The following is a 19,301-nucleotide window of genomic DNA, read 5'->3' as shown; positions in this document are numbered from 1 at the left end:
CACAAATAGAGGAATATGCTACCAACCCTCTACAGTCTATAGTTCAGTCATATGTCGAGAGTGAAGTTTTATTAATTCTTCCTTTTCTTTAATGTCTTCTGTATCCTAGCTGTGAAACAGACAATCCTTCTCTCTAGTCATAAGCTCTCAGTGCAATTACTTAGTTAAATAAATTAACACCTAAGGAGTGTCACCTGCTTAAGGGACTCAGCCCTGAACATGATGGTAACACCAGTGGTTGTATATTCCATTTTCACTTCAGGTTACTGTGCAAGAATGACAGGAGAAGCTTTGAATGTCTCAAGAATTCGGCCGCTTTCATTCTAATTATTTATCTATCTATGAATTATCCAAACAGTACATTAAATAAGTCATGTATCAATGTTACTGTATCCCATTTAAATATATACAATTATGCATATAATACCCCCCTCCCCTCACACATTTATCTAATTATATGTGGATTTAACTAACAAACATGTCCCCTCCTTACATCCTCACCAGCTCAGTATTGTAGAGGCAAGGCTATTCTCACCTCACTACCGACATAAGCCTCCGTACTCTGCATCCTTTAATAAATGACGCTCTACTAATTTTGACACAGTTGTATCTCTAGTCCCCATCCACCCTGAGCAATCACTGCAGTTAAAGGGGTTGTCCAGGATAAGCAATTTATTGCAAGGAGGCTGGGGAATGTGAACAAAATAACCCATACTCACCTGTCCCTGGTGCTCTGGTGTCTCCCATCATGGTCCAGTGCTGCTACTTCCGAAGTCTCTGCCGTGTGAGGTGTGTTTAATGCCAGTGTCTCATATGTTAATTAGGCTCTCTGCAGCAACGACACGCAAAGGGGTGTGATTCAGACACTGTCCAATCAGAGTCAAGTAGTGTAAGAGCTCAGAATCACACCCTCTTGCCTGTTTCTACTGCCCAGCTGACAGTCAAGAGAAGAGAATAAATGGCATATCAGGCCATTACTAAAACTACGACAGTGATTGTTCAGGAATGGTGGGGAGTAGAAAAATTCCAGCTGTGCCAGAATCAATGGAACAGCACACAATGTTAAGAGTCCGTGTAAAACCAACAAATGTGAACTGTTAGCAACAAAGACTATTTAACAAACCTAGAAAGGTCCTCTCACACCGCCCTGCTTTCCACAGTTTGATGGACTTATCAGCTGATCCAGTCAACATTAAACCTTGTTCAGGCAAAATCTTCACAGCCCAAACAGCAGCAGTGTGTCCCTACAAGGAAAGAAAAAGTGTGGAGAAAAAGTGAAGCCTTTGACTAAGCATTGCATAATAAGGTGAGTGCATGAGCAAAAGCATGCTGTCAAATGACACATACACAAATGCATATTATTTGTTTTATTCTCAAGTCTTATATCTTCCTCAGTCTATGGTCACTCAGGTATTGTTTCTCTGCCGATTTCAGGCAGAAACTGGGTGGAGCCAATTATAGTCTATTGGGTCCAAGGTTTTCTGCAGATAACCACTTTTTATGAGGACAGGGTTTCCGTTTTTCAGGTCCCCAAGTGGACCCGCGGAAGGCAAACTCAATCTCTAGTGTGAGCATTTGACTCATAATTTAAAAAAAATAAACAAAAAAAACCAACAGTCTTTTTACGACTGAACGCTTAGAAAGCATGGCTCCTTCCCCTATTGTAGTAATGTCACAAATACATATTCGGGTAGTTTCACACTACCTTCATCTTAGTCCATTGCGCTCCTCCGTCATAGGTAAACAAGAGAAAGTCCCGCAGGTATTAGTTTTTCTTCCATTAGAAAAGTAAACATACATGACAGAATATAGCTATAACATTAGAGAGAATGCAGGCAGAGGGGGTTCAACCTGCATCAGTCATTCTAGCAGAGTTTAAATCAAGGCAAAGTCTTGGACAGGTTCCTGTCAGGGCATTCTGCTACTAGAGCAATGTCCCTGAGCTAGGCCTGTAGGATCATATTCAGAATTGCACCCTGTCTAGCATATTTTTGTACTTCTTTATCCTTACTGTCCTAGTATTGTATAGCCTATCATTATTTTGAGGCTTCTCCCACTTTTGGTCCGGTTGTTAAAACACATTATACGTCCTCTTATTTATCCAGCTTCATCTTAAAGAGGACCTTTCACCATTTTGCCCACATGCAGTTCTATATACTGCCGGAAAGCTGACAGTGTGCTGAATTCAGCACACTGCCGGCTTTCCCAATCTGTGCCCCGTGTGAAAAGCTTACGGTCCGGTACCGTAGCTCTTCTATGGTCAGAAGGGCGTTTCTGACAGTTAGCCAGAGACGTCCTTCTTCACAGCACAGCCAATCGCGCTGTACTGTGAGAGTCGGGAGGAACTCCCCCCTCCCCTCCTGATAATGCTCGTCTATGGACGAGTACTGCGAGCAGAGGGAGGGGGGCGTTCCTCCCGGCTCTCACAGCACAGCGCGATTGGCTGTGCTGTGAAGAAGGACGTCTCTGGGCCCACATCGGGAAAGCCGACAGTGCGCTGAATTCAGCGCACTGTCAGCTTTCCGGCAGTATATAGAACTGCCTGTGGGCAAAATGGTGAAAGGTCCTCTTTAAGTGGTGAGTAGGTCTGGTTTAATTTTCTTGGAGGCCGCTGTCCCTTGCCTTATGGATATATTATCACTTTACCTTTATGTTAATATCTACCGGTCCATGTTGGGTTTTTTGATCTTATAGCAGGACTATTTTTTAATGTTATTTATTAAAAGTTACATTTTATATATTTTTTTCATAAGAATCTATTCCATTTGGATTTTCTGCTTTTGATATTGAATAGAGTACATTATTAGACTTTGCAATTGGGCTTTTCTTTAATAAATTGCCCACAATATATGTATTTATTTAGCATCACCATATTCCACAGCTCTTTACAGACATTGTCAGTCACTGTTCTGTATAGGGCTCACAAGCTACATTCCTTATTAATACGTCTTTGGAGTATGCCAGGAAACAAGAGGACCCAAAGGAAACCCATGCAAACATGAAGAGAACATACAGATTCCTGCAAGATGTTGTCCTTGGCAGGATTCGAACCAAAGACTCCTGCGCTGCAAGACTAACCACTGAGCCACCGTGTAATTGACGAATGAGCGCTAATAGTTCAAATGGATTGAAGATCCAATCAGTGCAACATATAGAGACATACCTGATACTAACAAATCACACACATTCTGATTTCACCCATAGAACAGTCAATTTAACTCTCACCTGTAAGGTCATCATGCATTTATCATTTAGCCACACTTTTCCAGTTGTATCCCATGATCCACTTAGAAGGGTGCCAAACTTTCCTGAAGAAAGACTGCATACTGGAAAAGATACAGTATATATTTTTAGCACAGCCATTAACCTTGACCTAACCTTCAAGATTGGAGGGAGTTATCCAGTTTTTAAAAAACATGAGCCAAATAACAGGATGCATCAATATAAAAAAACTTCTTAAGGGAGCCTTCACACGGAGTAAAGGCTTCGCTCATTCTTAACGTAAACTCTCTCAGAATGAGCGGCGTTAAAACAGATCCCATTGATTTCTATGGGTGCCGGCATATGTGCGTATCACATTGAAAGCAATAGGTAAAAAAGCCTCCCATTGACTTCAATGGGGAGCGCGCACATGCCGGCACCCATAGAAATCAATGGGATCTGTTTTAACGCCGCTCACTCTGAACGAGTTTACGTTCAGAATGAGCGGAGCGTTTACTCCGTGTGAAGGCTTCCTAATACATATTCTGGTTAAATTGACAACATTTATCTGATTTATTTTCAGGTTTTGTAACCACAGCTGTGATGTTTCGTTTATAAGCTCATTACCCCTCCCTGTAAGAAGTTCAGCCAGGAAAAAAAACGCCACAACAACACGTGATCTCCTTGATGCTTGAAACCACCCACACTTACCTCTTATATGGGAGTGATTATTATATGGTCAGATGTGCGATGACGCTGAGTTGTAAGGCTCGTCTTTCTGACAATGGGGAGACATTGGTGCCGAAATTAACGGCACTGATATCTCCTGCACCAGGGCACATACTGGGAACTTAGCGCACGGTTGGCTTTTTAGCGGTAAATAATGTTGCGCATCTATGAGGATGTGAAAGGTCCCCTTTAAAGAGTTACACACATTTTATAAAGTGATAGCATATCACTATGATATACCATCACTTTATGATCAGTTGGGTGGCTTTGATCATCGTTGAACAGCAAAATCTTGGGATGGGACATGGTGCTAAGTCATTATGTTTATAATTATTAAACTTCCACTAACAGGTAATGATTTGAGTATATCAAAAGACCTGTTACCCTGACAATAATACTAGTACATATGTACAATTAAAACATACCTACAATTATAATATTTAACAACTTTTCATAAATGAATGGTACAGATGAATATAAGACACTTTATAATATATCTGTTTCCTTTTCCACTTATCAGTTTTCCTCCTCATTCTCTTCACTCAGACTCTTATCTCTAATAATACATTCATCCAGCCTCACTTGCAGAAGTCTACAGAGAGAGAAGGTTGAGGAGAGAGCTGATGTCATCTAGTCATTGATTCATTGACTTCTTTGAAGGAGAGCCTTATTTTATTAGATATAGTAGAGTTAAAAGCGTTACCTCATTCATTGCTAGGGTTTAGCCGCTATGGCATGTGTGCCTTTGCCAGCAACCCCCTCTATGGTATGCTAGGTTCACACTACCGTCTGAGTCTTCGTATAAGACTCTGTTCTACATTCCACTTAAAATTGGCGGAGAGAAAACTCCAGCAAGGTGGTAACCCGATGGATCCCATTAACGTCTATAAAGGGGTTTGTGGGTTTCCAAGTGTAACCGCTTTTTAGATGGATAGGGTATCTGTCTTTTGGGTCCACAAGCAGAACTGAAGCCTGAACAGTAGTGTGAACCTAGTGTGAGAAATAACTCAGCTTGACATGTGGAAAAGGAAGCATTTTCTTAAAAAAATAAATAAAAGATAGATAGATAGATAGATAGATAGGTAGCTAGACAGATAGATGCTATGTATGATAGATAAATAGACGGATAGATAGATAGATATTACATATACTAAATTTATAAAAAGTTGTTTTAGAATTGAAGGTACTCTTTAAAGATTATCAGCTCTTAACGGTGTAGTGACACCTGTGCTTGTGCCATGTTTTTTGCCAATTAGCTCAGAATTGCGCTCCAAAAATCGCAGGGTTTTACTGTAATTTTCACTTTTTAACAGCTTACACAGAAATACTGCAATTTGCAGTCCAGTATTCAAGACACCATCAAAACCACACCATATAAATACACTCTAAGAACCATATTTCTTGATAGAGGCTTATTCAAACAGTACAGCATGGTGTGGCAGAGAACTTCACCATAACCACACTAGCATAGAACATAAATACACGTGCTTCTGTGTTCTCTCAGTTTAACTGCAAGTGAGGTCACTGTATTTTGTTAATGTATACGCAGTGATTTCCTATAACTTACCAGTATTCTTGTGGCCTTTTAGAACATACAGAGGGTTTGGACTATTTAGGCTGAACACACAGATGTTATGGTCATTTCCACCGGTGGCAATCAGCCCTCGTGGGTAGGTATCACTTGACGGGATATAGCATACACAAGAGACAAAGTTGGAGTGTCCCTTCATATGATTCAGTTCAACGAAACCTGTGCTGGTACTAAAAATATACATTACATATTAGTCATTTCTGAAACTTCGCTTTTTTACATTCATTACAACTGGCATTTAAATTGATTAGAGGTCACACTATTGATCAGAAATTCGGTGCATGTTCACCTGCCTATCCATCAGGAAAGCATAGATTTGCAGCATTTCATCTATGCTAGGTAATAAATCTGGTATAAACTGTGCATACTCACTTCCTTCACACACTTTTTCGGGCTTTTTTGTTGTTTTTTTTGAGCAGTGCTTTAGAGTTACAAAAAAGCCACAATTTTTAGCTGCTGCAGCATTTATGAAAAAAGTAATAAATAAAATAGATAAAAATCCCAGAAACGTGGCATTATTTTATAAAAACTGCACACAGACACACTTTTAGCCTATATTAAAGAACACATTCGATGTGAGGTTTATACTATTGAGCACAGCTGAGGGACTTTATTAAAGGAGTGATCGGAAATTCAGAAATAGATGTCCTACGCTTAGGATATCAACAGGACATCAATGTTAGATCTGAAGAGGTCCTGCAGATGACCTAGGCAGAGGTGTAGGTTCTAATCAAGTCCCCGATTGTCACACAATACGGATGAATTATTAAGACAATACAGCCTATTAATAATTCATGTGTCAGAATTGATATCTACATCAGTTAAGAACTGGCACAGATTTCAGGTATAACTCATACCAGCTCATGACAAAGTCTCGCATGTGAGACTCAGTCCATATGTGAGGAGGATTTACCTGCTTGTATATTATGCCAGTGATCTATGATGCTAGGCCATTCCGCTACATACTGTTCTGTAGTGATTACGGTAATGGTTATAGCGCAGGAAAGTACGTACCAGAAAGACAGGGACTCTTAGCATTATAGATCACTGTCATGTAATGCTAGTAGTCCATCTTCCAGCTTAGTGTACAGACCGCTAGATCCAGCTCACACAGGGTCAAACACCTCCATCCACCTTGGTTTCTGTCCATTTTCATAAAAAGTTACAAATAGGACATGGAAGAAACATGTTGTGCATCTTTGGCACAGGAAATGATTGGGTGCTAAAGATGCACCGCATTTACACCCAATTAAAGAAGCACACTGGGGCACATTTATCAATCCAAGTCCGACACTTTTCTGTCTCACCATGAGACAAGTATTTGGTACAAGAGACCATAAGCAGACACAAATCATTCCTCGCTTATTGAGACAAATATGTGGCGTACAACAGGAATTTTTGGCGCACAAAGTAAATTGTTGTAAATTATTTACACCATTTTAAACTTGGTCTACTTTGTACAGGAAATCTGCGTCATATTCGTTCTCTTCTGTTTCATAAATGCGTCATAATTAGAGATGAGCGAGTACTGCGTGCCGGCACGGGCATCCTGCCGCTTAACCCCCTGCGCATGCCGGCCGCTCCCATTCATTCTTATGGGAGCGTGCTATTCCAAACTGCAGTTTCGAATAGTACTCGCTCATCTCTAGTTGTAATGTGAGACAATTCTAGCTCATGCCCATTCTGTTCTGAACCACGCCCATTTTGAGGGCTTTTTGGTCTTAAAGTTAAACACTTTATAAACCACGCCCATTCTGTTCTGAACCACGCCCATTCTGGTGCACATTTTTCAAAAGTGTCGAGCCTTTCGTATTTTTCTGTTCTTTCTGGTGCACCCTGTTCATAAGTATGCAGTAAATGCTGTGCACTATGAGTTTTGGCACAAATGTAGACAGAAAAGTGTTAGATTTGGATTAATAAATGTGCCCCAAAAGGCCTCAAAATGGGCGTGGTTCAGAACAGAATGGGCGTGAGCTAGAAGTGTCTCACATTACGACACATTTATGAAACAGAGAAAAGAACAAATATGACGCAGATTTCCTGTACAAAGTAGACCAAGTTTAAAATGGTGTAAAGAATTTATGACAATTTACTTCGTACGCCACATATTTGTCTCCTCAATAAGTGAGAAAAGTTGTGTCTGCTTAAGTTATGCCAAGAATTGTAGGGTCTTTTTTGTTGGGTGCGCGAAATATTTGTTCCTTACAGCCTGCAAGTTCAGATTTTTGTCTACAGATTTTGTCCACGTTTTTAAGTGTTATATTTGTCTTCATTTCTGCACCAAATATTTGTCTGATGGTGAGTAAGGGTATGTTCATACGGAGGAAAAGGTGGCGGAAACCTTTTCCGCCATGTGAACTTTTCGCACGGCTAGCCACAACGGGATGCCGATGCAGCGTCGGCATTCCGTCGCTGCATCCCGTTCCTGATTAGGCGTCAAAATCCGCCTGCAAAAAACGCCGAGTGAACATACTCTAAGAATTTTGGAGCATCTAGAAGCACTCCATATTTATGAAGGTCCGTACGACAGATTCATAAATATGTCTAAAACTAAGGATGGGATTTGTAGTTTAACCCTTAAATACTATCATGGTGTCTACCATACACATATCATTATGATAGACACCATGATAGTACTTAAGGGTTAAGAAAGTACTGATAAATGTACCCCAATGTGCAAGGAGGTTCAGTCACTGTGAGCTGTACACATTAAGGAAGCACAATGTAAGATGTATACTGTTAGGTACATTCACTGTAAGGAGGTGCATTCACTACAGGTGTATATTGCAAGTAGATGAATTGACTATGGGGTGTATACTGTGAGAAGGTTCATTCACTATGGGCTGTATATTGTGAGAAAGATCATTCACTGGGGGGTGTATACTGTGTGAAGGTTCATTCACTATGGGCTGTATACTGTGAGAATGTTCATTCACTATGGGCTGTATACTGTGAGAATGTTCATTCACTATGGGCTGTATACTGTGAGAATGTTCATTCACTATGGGCTGTATACTGTGAGAAGGTTCATTCACTATGGGCTGTAAACTGTGAGAAGGTTCATTCACTATGGACTGTATACTGTGATAAGGTTCATTCACTATGGGGTGTATATTGAGAGAAGATTCTTTCACTAGGTGGTGTATACTATGTGAAGGTTCATTCACTATGGGATGTATATTGTGAGACAGTGCTACCCTCACTATGTGATGTATACTGTGATAAGGTTCATTCACTATGGACTGTATACTGTGAGAAGGTTCATTCACTATGGGCTGTAAACTGTGAGAAGGTTCATTCACTATGGACTGTATACTGTGAGAAGGTTCATTCACTATGGGCTGTATACTGTGATAAGGTTCATTCACTATGGGATGTATATTGTGAGACAGTGCTACCCTCACTATGTGGTGTATACTGTGATAAGGTTCATTCACTATGGACTGTATACTGTCAAAATGTTCATTTACTATGGGCTGTATACTGTGAGAAGGTTCATTCACTATGGGGTGTATACTGTGAGAAGGTTCATTCACTAGGAGGTGTATATTGTGAGAAGATTCATTCACTATAGGATGTATACTGTGAGACAGTGCTACCCTCACTATGTGGTGTATACTGTGATAAGGTTCATTCACTATGGGCTGTATACTGTCAGATGGTTCATTCACTATGGGCTGTATACTGTGAGAAGGTTCATTCACTATAGGATGTATACTGTGAGACAGTGCTACCCTCACTATGTGGTGTATACTGTGATAAGGTTCATTCACTATGGGCTGTATGCTGTGATAAGGTTCATTCACTATGGGCTATATACTGTGAGAAGGTTCATTCACTATGGACTGTATACTGTGAGAAGGTTCATTCACTATGGACTGTATACTGTCAGAAGGTTCATTCACTATGGGCTGTATACTGTCAGAAGGTTCATTCACTATGGGCTGTATACTGTCAGAAGGTTCATTCACTATGGGCTGTATACTGTCAGAAGGTTCATTCACTATGGACTGTATACTGTCAGAAGGTTCATTCACTATGGACTGTATACTGTCAGAAGGTTCATTCACTATGGGCTGTATACTGTGAGAAGGTTCATTCACTATGGACTGTATACTGTGAGAAGGTTCATTCACTATGGACTGTATACTGTGAGAAGGTTCATTCACTATGGACTGTATACTGTCAGAAGGTTCATTCACTATGGGCTGTATACTGTCAGAAGGTTCATTCACTATGGGCTGTATACTGTCAGAAGGTTCATTCACTATGGGCTGTATACTGTGAGGGCTGTGCATTGTGAGTCAGTGCTACCTTCACTATGTGGGGTACATTCTGAAAAGGTGAACTCACTGTAGGTTCATGTTAAACTAGGGGGGTAACCATCGCCATGGCTTCCGGGTAGGAGTCCTAGCATACACTGGCCCTAGCTAACAGGACACTTATCCCAGCTTACTTCGTCTCCCCAGGGTATCTCACCTGTCCGGCACCCAAAGGCGCGCGCTCCTGTCACGTGATACGGACACGAACCCCTCACCCGGCGACACGGGACATTGAGCCAAGCCACGGACATCCAGTTCATGCCCGGGGACAGAGCAGCGCAGCCGGTAACACCCGGCCTCCGCCATGACACAGCAACAGCCGCACACAGCACGGAAATGATGCGGCGGAGCACAAATCTTGGGACACCATAGGAAGTGACGGCAGAGACTCTGCCCTCTTGGTGGGAAGGGCAGGCTGCAGGTGGCACAGTGGCTGACCGGTGGTTCGCACAAGTGATATGCTGAGTGAGGGAGACATTATCCCTTCTATGTATTGGAGGCTGGCCGGTGGTTCGCATAAGTGATATGGAGACTCTGTGCCTTCTATGTACTGGAGGCTGTTCAGACTCTGTGATCTAGAGCCCTATACACACCACCGCGGTTCATCTCTAGTGGGCAGTGGAAGCAATAATGTCGCAAGGACATATGACGCAATGTATGAATGGTAGTTTATGTGAAAGCTGTCTGAGCTCTATGTGAATGAGTCTTTAGCCACGGCAGAGCTTGCTGTGAGTCAGAAGCCAAATCCACCATGTTAGATATATACACTTGTGGGATTCATTAGGTATTGCCTTGGGCAGTGGTGTAACTAGGAATAGCGGGGCCCGTGGTGAACTTTTGACATGGCCCCCCCACCCCAAACGACGCTGAAGACCTCGACCGACCCCCTCCTCTGCACTCTATATCCCATAGTGGCCCCTGCACACAGTATTATCCCCCATAGTGGCCCCTGCACACAGTATTATGTCCCTTAGTGGACCCTGCACACAGTATTATCCCCCATAGTGGCCCCTGCACACAGTATTATGTCCCTTAGTGGACCCTGTACACAGTATTATCCCCCATAGTGTCCCCTGCACACAGTATTATGTCCCCAATAGTGGCCCCTGCACACAGTATTATGCCCCATAGTGGCCCCTGCACACAATATTATGCCCCATAGTAGCCCCTGCACACAGTATTATGTCCCTTAGTGGACCCTGCACACAGTATTATCCCCCATAGTGGCCCCTGCACACAGTATTATCCCCCATAGTGGCCCCTGCACACAGTATTATGTCCCTTAGTGGACCCTGCACACAGTATTATCCCCCATAGTGACCCCTGCACACAGTATTATCCCCCATAGTGGCCCCTGCACACAGTATTATGTCCCTTAGTGGACCCTGCACACAGTATTATGTCCCTTAGTGGACCCTGTACACAGTATTATCCCCCATAGTGTCCCCTGCACACAGTATTATGTCCCCAATAGTGGCCCCTGCACACAGTATTATGCCCCATAGTGGCCCCTGCACACAGTATTATGCCCCATAGTGGCCCCTGCACACAGTATTATGCCCCATAGTGGCCCCTGCACACAGTATTATGTCCCCAATAGTGGCCCCTGCACACAGTATTATACCCCATAGTGGCCCCTGCACACAGTATTATATCCCATAGTGGCCCCTGCACACAGTATTATGTCCCTTAGTGGCCCCTGCACACAGTATTATGCCCCATAGTGGCCCCTGCACACAGTATTATGCCCCATAGTGGCCCCTGCACACAGTATTATGCTCCATTGTGGCCCCTGCACACAGTATTATGTCCCCAATAGTGGCCCCTGCACTCAGTATTATGTCCCTTAGTGGCCCCTGCACACAGTATTATCCCTGATAGTGGCCCCTGCACACAGTATTATACCCCATAGTGGCCCCTGCACACAGTATTATATCCCATAGTGGCCCTTCACACAGTATTATATCCCATAGTGGCCCCTGCACACAGTATTATCCCCCATAGTGCCCCCTGCACACAGTATTATGCCCCATAGTGGCCCCTGCACACAGTATTATGCCCCATAGTGGCCCCTGCACACAGTATTATGCCCCATAGTGGCCCCTGCACACAGTATTATGCCCCATAGTGGCCCCTGCACACAGTATTATCTCCCATAGTGGCCCCTGCACACAGTATTATCCCCAATAGTGGCCCCTGCACACAGTATTATTCCACATAGTGGCCCCTGCACACAGTATTATGTCCCACTGTGGACACCCATAAACAATTATTATACTCTGGGGTCTTTTCAGACCCCAGAGTATAAGACCTGGGGGAATAAAAACATAAAAAAAAAATAGTTGCTTACCTGTCCCCGGCTCCTATGCTGTCGGCCGCCGCGCTCGTCCTTCTTTAATGACGTCGGACGTCACATGACCCGGGAAGCAGGCCGCATTCATGTGACGTCAGACAAGTATGAAGGAGGCCTGGCAGGATCGTGGAGAGGTAAGTAACAGTATTTTTTACATTCCCTTACCTCACCTGGTCCGCCGATCATTATACTCGGGGGTCTGCAAAGACCCCCGAGTATAATTATAGTATTTGTGGGGCCCGCGGTGTAACTTGCTGATCCCGGCCCTACCAGGATCGGCAAGTAAATAGGGCCTGTAACGGCCTATTAAAAAAAAAAAACACAGCGGTAGCGGCTGTCACCGGGCCCTCTAATGGCCCGGGCCCTGTGGCAGCCGCTTCTGCTGCTTCTACGGTAGTTATGCCCCTGGACTTGGGTAAAACCTGGGAGGGCTCTTCATAGGGAGATTTGCGAATGGCTGATCGTGGCATGAGTAGGAGTTTATAAAAGGGCATAGCTAAATATATTCGGACCCCGATTGTTACTGGTTACATCAAATAAACTATTGTGGCACTTTTATTCATGCTATTTAGTGATCATTGTGTAGTTTGTTACAGTGATACCAAATATATCTACGCTACTTATGCTAGGTTCACACTACCGTTTGCGTCCCCGTCATTCACGGTTACCCATAGACTATAATGGGATCTGCTGGGTTTCAAGAACAGTTCTCATTGCAGCATTTTCTCTTCACTAATTTTAAGCAGAATCTATGGCAGAGATTCCAAAGCAATCATGAATCCAGCCTTAGGGCCCCTTCACACGGCGTAAGCGCGCTGCTCATTTAGACACGTATACACGTGTCTGAGCACGGCGCTTCAAAACAGAGCCCATTGATTTAAATGGGAAGCGCGCGTATAGCGACAATAGGAACCCATTTAATTTAATGGGAGGCGGTTTTTTAGAGACGGATTTTGACGCGGATTCCGTGTCAAACTCCTGACCAAAAAAACCCTTGCTAACCCTGCTTAACGGATGCAAAAAACAACTGCAAAAGGATGACAATCAATGTTCAAAAGAAAAAAAAATAGAAACTGATTTGTTTCTGTCCATTTTTTGGATGGAGTATGCAAAGTTTTAAGTTTTTGTGTCCATCCAAAAAGCTGACAGAAATGGATCCATTTTTTTAAACATTTATCTCTATGTAAATAGATGGCCGCCTTTGTATCCTTTACAGCTCTGTTAAAAAAACCCCTAAAACCTGATCTCATTTATTGTATCATAATTTTATAAAAATTTAGTAGTTGTATGTATTTTTTCCTTATTGTATCTTATAGCTCTATATCTCAATACATTGTAGAACAATGACGGCTTCTTTGCTCCAAACTACTACATGCTATACTGCCCAGGAATACCCTCCTTCTCCCCTCTCTTTTTTGAGTGACTTGGCCAGGGAACTAAGATAAAATCTCTGGTTCTGTCGCTTGAAGGGAAAGGAGAACATATTATAGAAGTGTGGGGTATAGCAATTGGGAGCAACTGACTGCCCCAGACTGCTTATATGCATGGGGAGGTGAAGGAACATAAAAACCAGTATTACTTACCTCTCCTGTGCTCCAGGCAGGCTTTGGGCCTGTTTGGTGACATTACAGACAACGCACAGGCCAGGCCGGCGTCCTTATGCGTCATGACGTCGGCCTGGGTCGGGTGACATCTCGTCTATCATTGAACATGGCGGGGAGTGCTTTGGAGCCAGGGAGAGGTTAGTAACAGTGGTTTTTTTTTATGTTTGTATCCTCCCCTGGGTCTCTGATTATTATATTCTGGAGTCTATGGTGCTGTCCATATCTGTACTATAAAGTAAGTCTGGAAAAGCTGCAGTACCAGATGCAGCCATATAAAGAAAGTATACTGAAGCAGTGAGGAGGCTGTTTTGTGCTAGCATGTAATTTCTACCTATAGAATCCTATAGGGTGTAAGATCTACTAGCAGGACCGCCATCAGGAATTTTGGGGCCCCATACAGCCTAAGTGTCCCCCCCCCCCGCGCCATTTTAAAACTACTTTATTTTGCGACATGCCAATTATGTACTACATTTACCTTTATTTAGCAGCATTACAAGGCTTAATCAGATTCTATTTGCAGGTAAAATCTGCTACGTGTGAAAGCCCCTATAGAGAGCAAACACCATTTAAAAGAGCCCTCTTAATAAATCCTCAGGGCTTTTTCACATTACGTTGGTAACCAGACAGAATCAACTTAAAAAAAAAGGGGGGCCTGCAGTTCTCCGTGCAGGGATAAGTGGGTAGCTGATTGTGACTGGTTACCAACGTATCCCGGCAAGGGAGGCCAAAAACGCAGTGTGAACACTCCTTTAAAGTGAAAGTCCCACCCCCAAACAGGCTGCTATGCTAGTAGCATAGCAGCCTACATCATTATTAATACAAAGCACACATACCTTTGGAGTTATTGTCTGCTTTGTAGTTCTCCAGCTAAAAACTTATATATTATTGCCCCAGTTCCCTCTCCGCAGTGCCGCACACCCGATGCCCCAACAATCCCCCTCCCCCCCCTCCGTCCACCTTCTAACATCTTTCCACTGCCCCCTGTACCCATACCTCCCAACTTTTGAAGAACCGAAAGAGGGACAAAATGTGTGGCGCGCTCTGCGCGCTGCGGCAAATTTAACCCAACACTTTTTTATGTTGACTCCGCCAATTCTCATTAATTTTTCATGTGCCCGCACACAGTATAATCCCCCTACAGTCACCCGTAAATTATATGTCCCCCTCTATCTCTCCCCCAGTTTCATGTCCCCCCATCTCTGCCCCCAGTTTCATGTCCCCCCATCTCTGCCCCCAGTTTCATGTCCCCCCATCTCTGCCCCCAGTTTCATGTCCCCCCATCTCTGCCCCCAGTTTCATGCCCCCCCTCCATCTCTGCCCCCAGTTTCATGTCCCCCCTCCATCTCTGCCCCCAGATTCATGTCCCCCCTCCATCTCTGCCCCCAGATTCATGTCCCTCCTCCATCTCTACCCCCAGATTCATGTCCCCTCCATCTGTGCCCCCAGATTCATGTCCCCTCTATCTCTGCCCCCAGATTCATGTCTCCACATCTCTGCCCCCAGATTCATGTCCCTCCATCTCTGCCCACAGTGTCATGCTGTCCTCTCCATCTCTGCCCCCAGATTCATGTCCCTCCATCTCTGCCCCCAGTGTCATGCTGTCCTCTCCATCTCTGCCCCCAGATTCATGTCCCCTCCATCTCTGCCCCTAGATTCATGTCCCTCCATCTCTGCCCCCAGTGTCATGCCGTCCTCTCCTTCATCTGCCCCCAGTTTAATGCTCCACCTCAGTGTACACATTAAACTTACCTTATCCTCGTTCCCCCGCTGCAGTCTGCGCGCCTCTTCTCTCACTCGCGCATAGTTGTAGACGCGATGTGACGTCATCACATCGTGTCTACACAGCCGGCGTGCAGCAGCGAAGCAAGGAGCTGACCTGTGTCAGCTCCTTGCTGTAGCCGTGTATGTGTCCAACTGAGATCTGCGTCCTCTGGATGCAGATCTGAGTTGAAATTGGGCACACGACTGCTGCGGGCGCCAGGGGGCCGGCACACGGTGGCGGTCCAAAACTGGGCCCCCCCATTTTTCAATTTGGCCGGGCCCCTGACGCTAGTAGCAGTAATACTGGCCTATCGGCGGCCCTGTCATTAGGGTTAAAATCTGGTAAACCTTTACAAGCCAACTTTTACACAACTGAATTTACAGTATATCAGTTTATTTTATGCACTAGGAAAGCTCCATGCACATAGAATAAACTGATCCATTTAGCACCCCCCGCCTTGCAAGCACCCAACAGAGGCTGTATTTTTCATGCAGTTGGAAATACAGTATAACGTATATCGCATGGCATATATTTTTTTTTTTTTATAATGGTGCCCATGAGGCACAGATACCAGTTAGTGATATTTGTTTTTTTGTTTTTTTTTAATCAGCTTAAAGCGGTTGTCCAGGATGAAATAAAAATGACCCCTAAACTAGACCCCCTGCCTAACTTCTAATCTAATTTACTTATATTTTTTAAAATTTTTAATTACCCATATCCCTTGGGAAGACATATGACTGCCCCAGGCACACTTTGTGATAATCCAGTGGCGTTCCCTTTTCTGAAAATGAACATCACAATTACTAGCACTAATAGACCTTTAAAAAAAAACAAAAAAAAAACCTTTAGGCCAGGCCCCACAGGACGGAAACACCGCAATTTGCCCATAGCGGAAATGCGAATGCAACAGTCTGTAGCGCATGTGAGCCTAACCTAAAACGCTATATATCTGGGTGTTGACGAACCACCTGGTCTTTAATGTGAGGGTAAATAACGTGGGAGAAAGTGGGCATCTCTGTCTGGTGCCATTCATTATCAGAAAAGGTTGATAGAGGGTACCATTGACCCTCAGGCGTGCTGGTTGGGAGTAGAGGGAGAATATGGCTGAGATGAAGGGCAATGGTGAGCCCCCTAGGGCTCACCATGCAGAAGAGAGCACTATCATTCTGGGCACACATACAGGGCAGCAGCCGCGGCTCTTACCACCACCAAGCCTGGCTAAGCCACAGAGCCAATTTACCCTGCGGTTTCTGGTCTGTGTTGGTGCTGTGAGGCCACGGAGGGTACCTTCTTCCATGTGTGGTGGGATTGCAGCGAGATCCAACCTTTTTGGACCTCAGTGTTTTCTCTTTCTCTGGCCGCACCCTGACCCCATCTCCTCAGGTAGCCCTTCTCTCCCTCATCCCAGGCAAATTATCAAAGGTGACCTCCTGCGACACTTCCTCACGGCCGCCAGGACGGTCATCCCACGCCACTGGCGCAATCCCATTCCTCCCTCCCTCTCAGAATGGCTCTAGGAATTTCTTCTTATCCGTAGAATGGAGTACCTGGTTGCGATGGGCTCGCCTGATTCCTCTAAGTTTGAAACCCTCTGGCGGCTGTGGGTGGTGTTCCAGGAGATCTCGGAGTTTGCCTCCCTCTTTAGTTGAGCCCTGGGACGTCCGGATCATATCCTTTTTTGCTCTGCCTCTTCAGTGATCTCTCTGCTTTCCCCTTGTTCCCTATCGGTTGTGACCTCCCCCTCCTGTTTCTCATGTCTTGTCTATATGTTGTCTGTCTCCCCCTCCTCCTCCAGTTCCTCAGGGGTTGCTACCCTGCTTCCTTTAAACTGTTATTTTGGTTCCCAGTACACGTTTTTGTGGTGAGGGGGTTTTCCCCCCTGCTGCATATCCTATTTCTGGCCCTGCGTGGCTTCTGAGTGGGACCTTGGGCGTATGGCCTTTTCCTTTGTGTTTGACATTCTTGTTTTGATTTCTTTAATGTTCTCTCCACCTTCTTTGAAAAATTTAATAAAAGTTGATTACACCTAAGCCACAGAGCTCTGAGCAAACCCCATGCCCCCCAACCAAGCATCAGCCACCTGCCAAGCCAAAACCCCCAACATGCCCTGAGCAAGGCTCAAATAAAAGAGGCCATTGAGAGCGACAAAGATTGGTACATAGAGGAATGGAGAAGTGCAATAAATAACTTCAAGAAACTCACTGTGTACCAGTCACTGCAAAGGGACTACACCATGGCCACCTACCTGGAAAAAATACACCACATCCAAACACAGACAGACCCTGAGCCTGTACAGACTGAGCACCCACAGCCTGGAGATGGAGACGGGGCGACACAGGCAGACATACAAGCCCCGGGAGAACAGACTGTGCCAGCACTGTGACCAGTGGGCCCTAGAAGACGAGACCCACTTCTTGCTACACTACACCAAATACTCAGCTGTGAGGGCCGTCTACTACCAAAGACTCTTTGCTCACATCCCAGACTTCGCATCTGCAGACCAGAAGAGGAAACACTACATCCTACTGGAAGAAGAGGAGTCCACTGTGGAGATTGCTGCCCAATATGTGTCCAGCTGTCACCAAATAAGGGGAAGATGAAACCCCAAGGACTGTTATACCCCATTACCACCCCCTCTAATCACTCCCACACGTCCCAACCCCCTCCATCCCCCTGCCATACCAACCACTCCCTTTGGCACCAATAAAGCTCTTCTGACTTGTATTAATTTAATTTGTTGAGAAGAGGAAACTCTATATCCTACTGGGAGAAGAGGACTTGACGGTGGAGCTCACTGCCTAATATGTGTCCACCTGCCACCAACTAAGGGGTAGAGGAGACCCCGAAGACTATTATACCCCAAATCACCCGCCCCCCCCCCTCCAACCCCAACTCTCTCTCCCCCCCCCCCCCACTTTACTTGCTCTGGCAATGCCAAATATCTATTCAGACTTGCCAATAAAGCTTATTTGATTTGATTTGAATCTCAAATGTCGACAGGGTCGCCCTCATGTAGAACCATTTGACCCTTTCAAAAGCCTTCTTGGCACCCGCTCCCAGCAACACCAGTGGGCTTTTGGAGCATCTAGCTAAGGCAATAACCTAATAATCTACCTGTATTATCAACCCTCCCTGCCCTTCACAAACCTGGTTTGCTCCTCATGAAGCAGCTTGGGAACTAAATTTGAAATCTTAAAGCTAGTAGTTTGGCCCAAATTTTAAGATCCAAATTAAATATTCTGTAGTTCCCACACATGTGGGGGTCCTTACCTTCCTTTGTGATCAATGTAGTATATGCCTCTTGGGTCTGTTTTGGCAACTCATGGCCTTGCAACAGAGAATTACACATGCTAGCCAAATGGGGTAAAGGGTGGTTTAGAATCTTTTATAATAAATCAGGAGAAAGCCTTCAGGCCCCAGACTTTTATCTATTAGTGGTGCCGATAAGATAATAGTCCCACCATGGGGAAATTTCAATGTGTTACAGCAGCATGATAATACGGATACAGGATAATCCTACTAATATTATAAATGCAAACACAATAACCATAGTAAAAAGAGAGAGATCATAACATTATTGCAAATTGTCGTTTCCCTCAATAAAGGTCCAAGTAGCTAGTTGGCCCCAAAAGTCAAAAAATATCAATGCAAACAAACCAAGAAAAATGACTGGGGAGCCCAAAGTAGATAAAGTACAAAAAGCTTTATTAAACAGATCATACTTAAAAATGTATAAGGG

General features: G+C 44.3%; 1 protein-coding gene across 1 annotated transcript in view; it reads right to left on the bottom strand.

Moving 5' to 3' along the window:
• PLAA (phospholipase A2 activating protein) overlaps window positions 1–10,181 on the bottom strand; it is a 31,077-nt gene extending 20,896 nt beyond the window's left edge. The window contains exons 1-4 of the mRNA XM_075279323.1: window positions 10,001–10,181; window positions 5,498–5,691; window positions 3,226–3,326; window positions 1,124–1,244 (exon numbers count right to left, since the gene is read on the bottom strand). Coding sequence (XP_075135424.1) covers window positions 1,124–1,244; window positions 3,226–3,326; window positions 5,498–5,691; window positions 10,001–10,149 — 565 coding nt within the window. The 5' untranslated portion in view covers window positions 10,150–10,181. The remainder of the gene's footprint in view (window positions 1–1,123; window positions 1,245–3,225; window positions 3,327–5,497; window positions 5,692–10,000) is intronic.
• Window positions 10,182–19,301: the final 9,120 nt, after the last annotated feature.

Source organism: Leptodactylus fuscus, chromosome 1, assembly GCF_031893055.1.
Source record: "Leptodactylus fuscus isolate aLepFus1 chromosome 1, aLepFus1.hap2, whole genome shotgun sequence".
In the NCBI taxonomy this organism is placed as follows: domain Eukaryota; kingdom Metazoa; phylum Chordata; class Amphibia; order Anura; family Leptodactylidae; genus Leptodactylus; species Leptodactylus fuscus.
The sequence above is the reverse complement of the archived record's forward strand: the minus strand, read 5'-3'. Positions and strand labels throughout refer to the sequence as shown.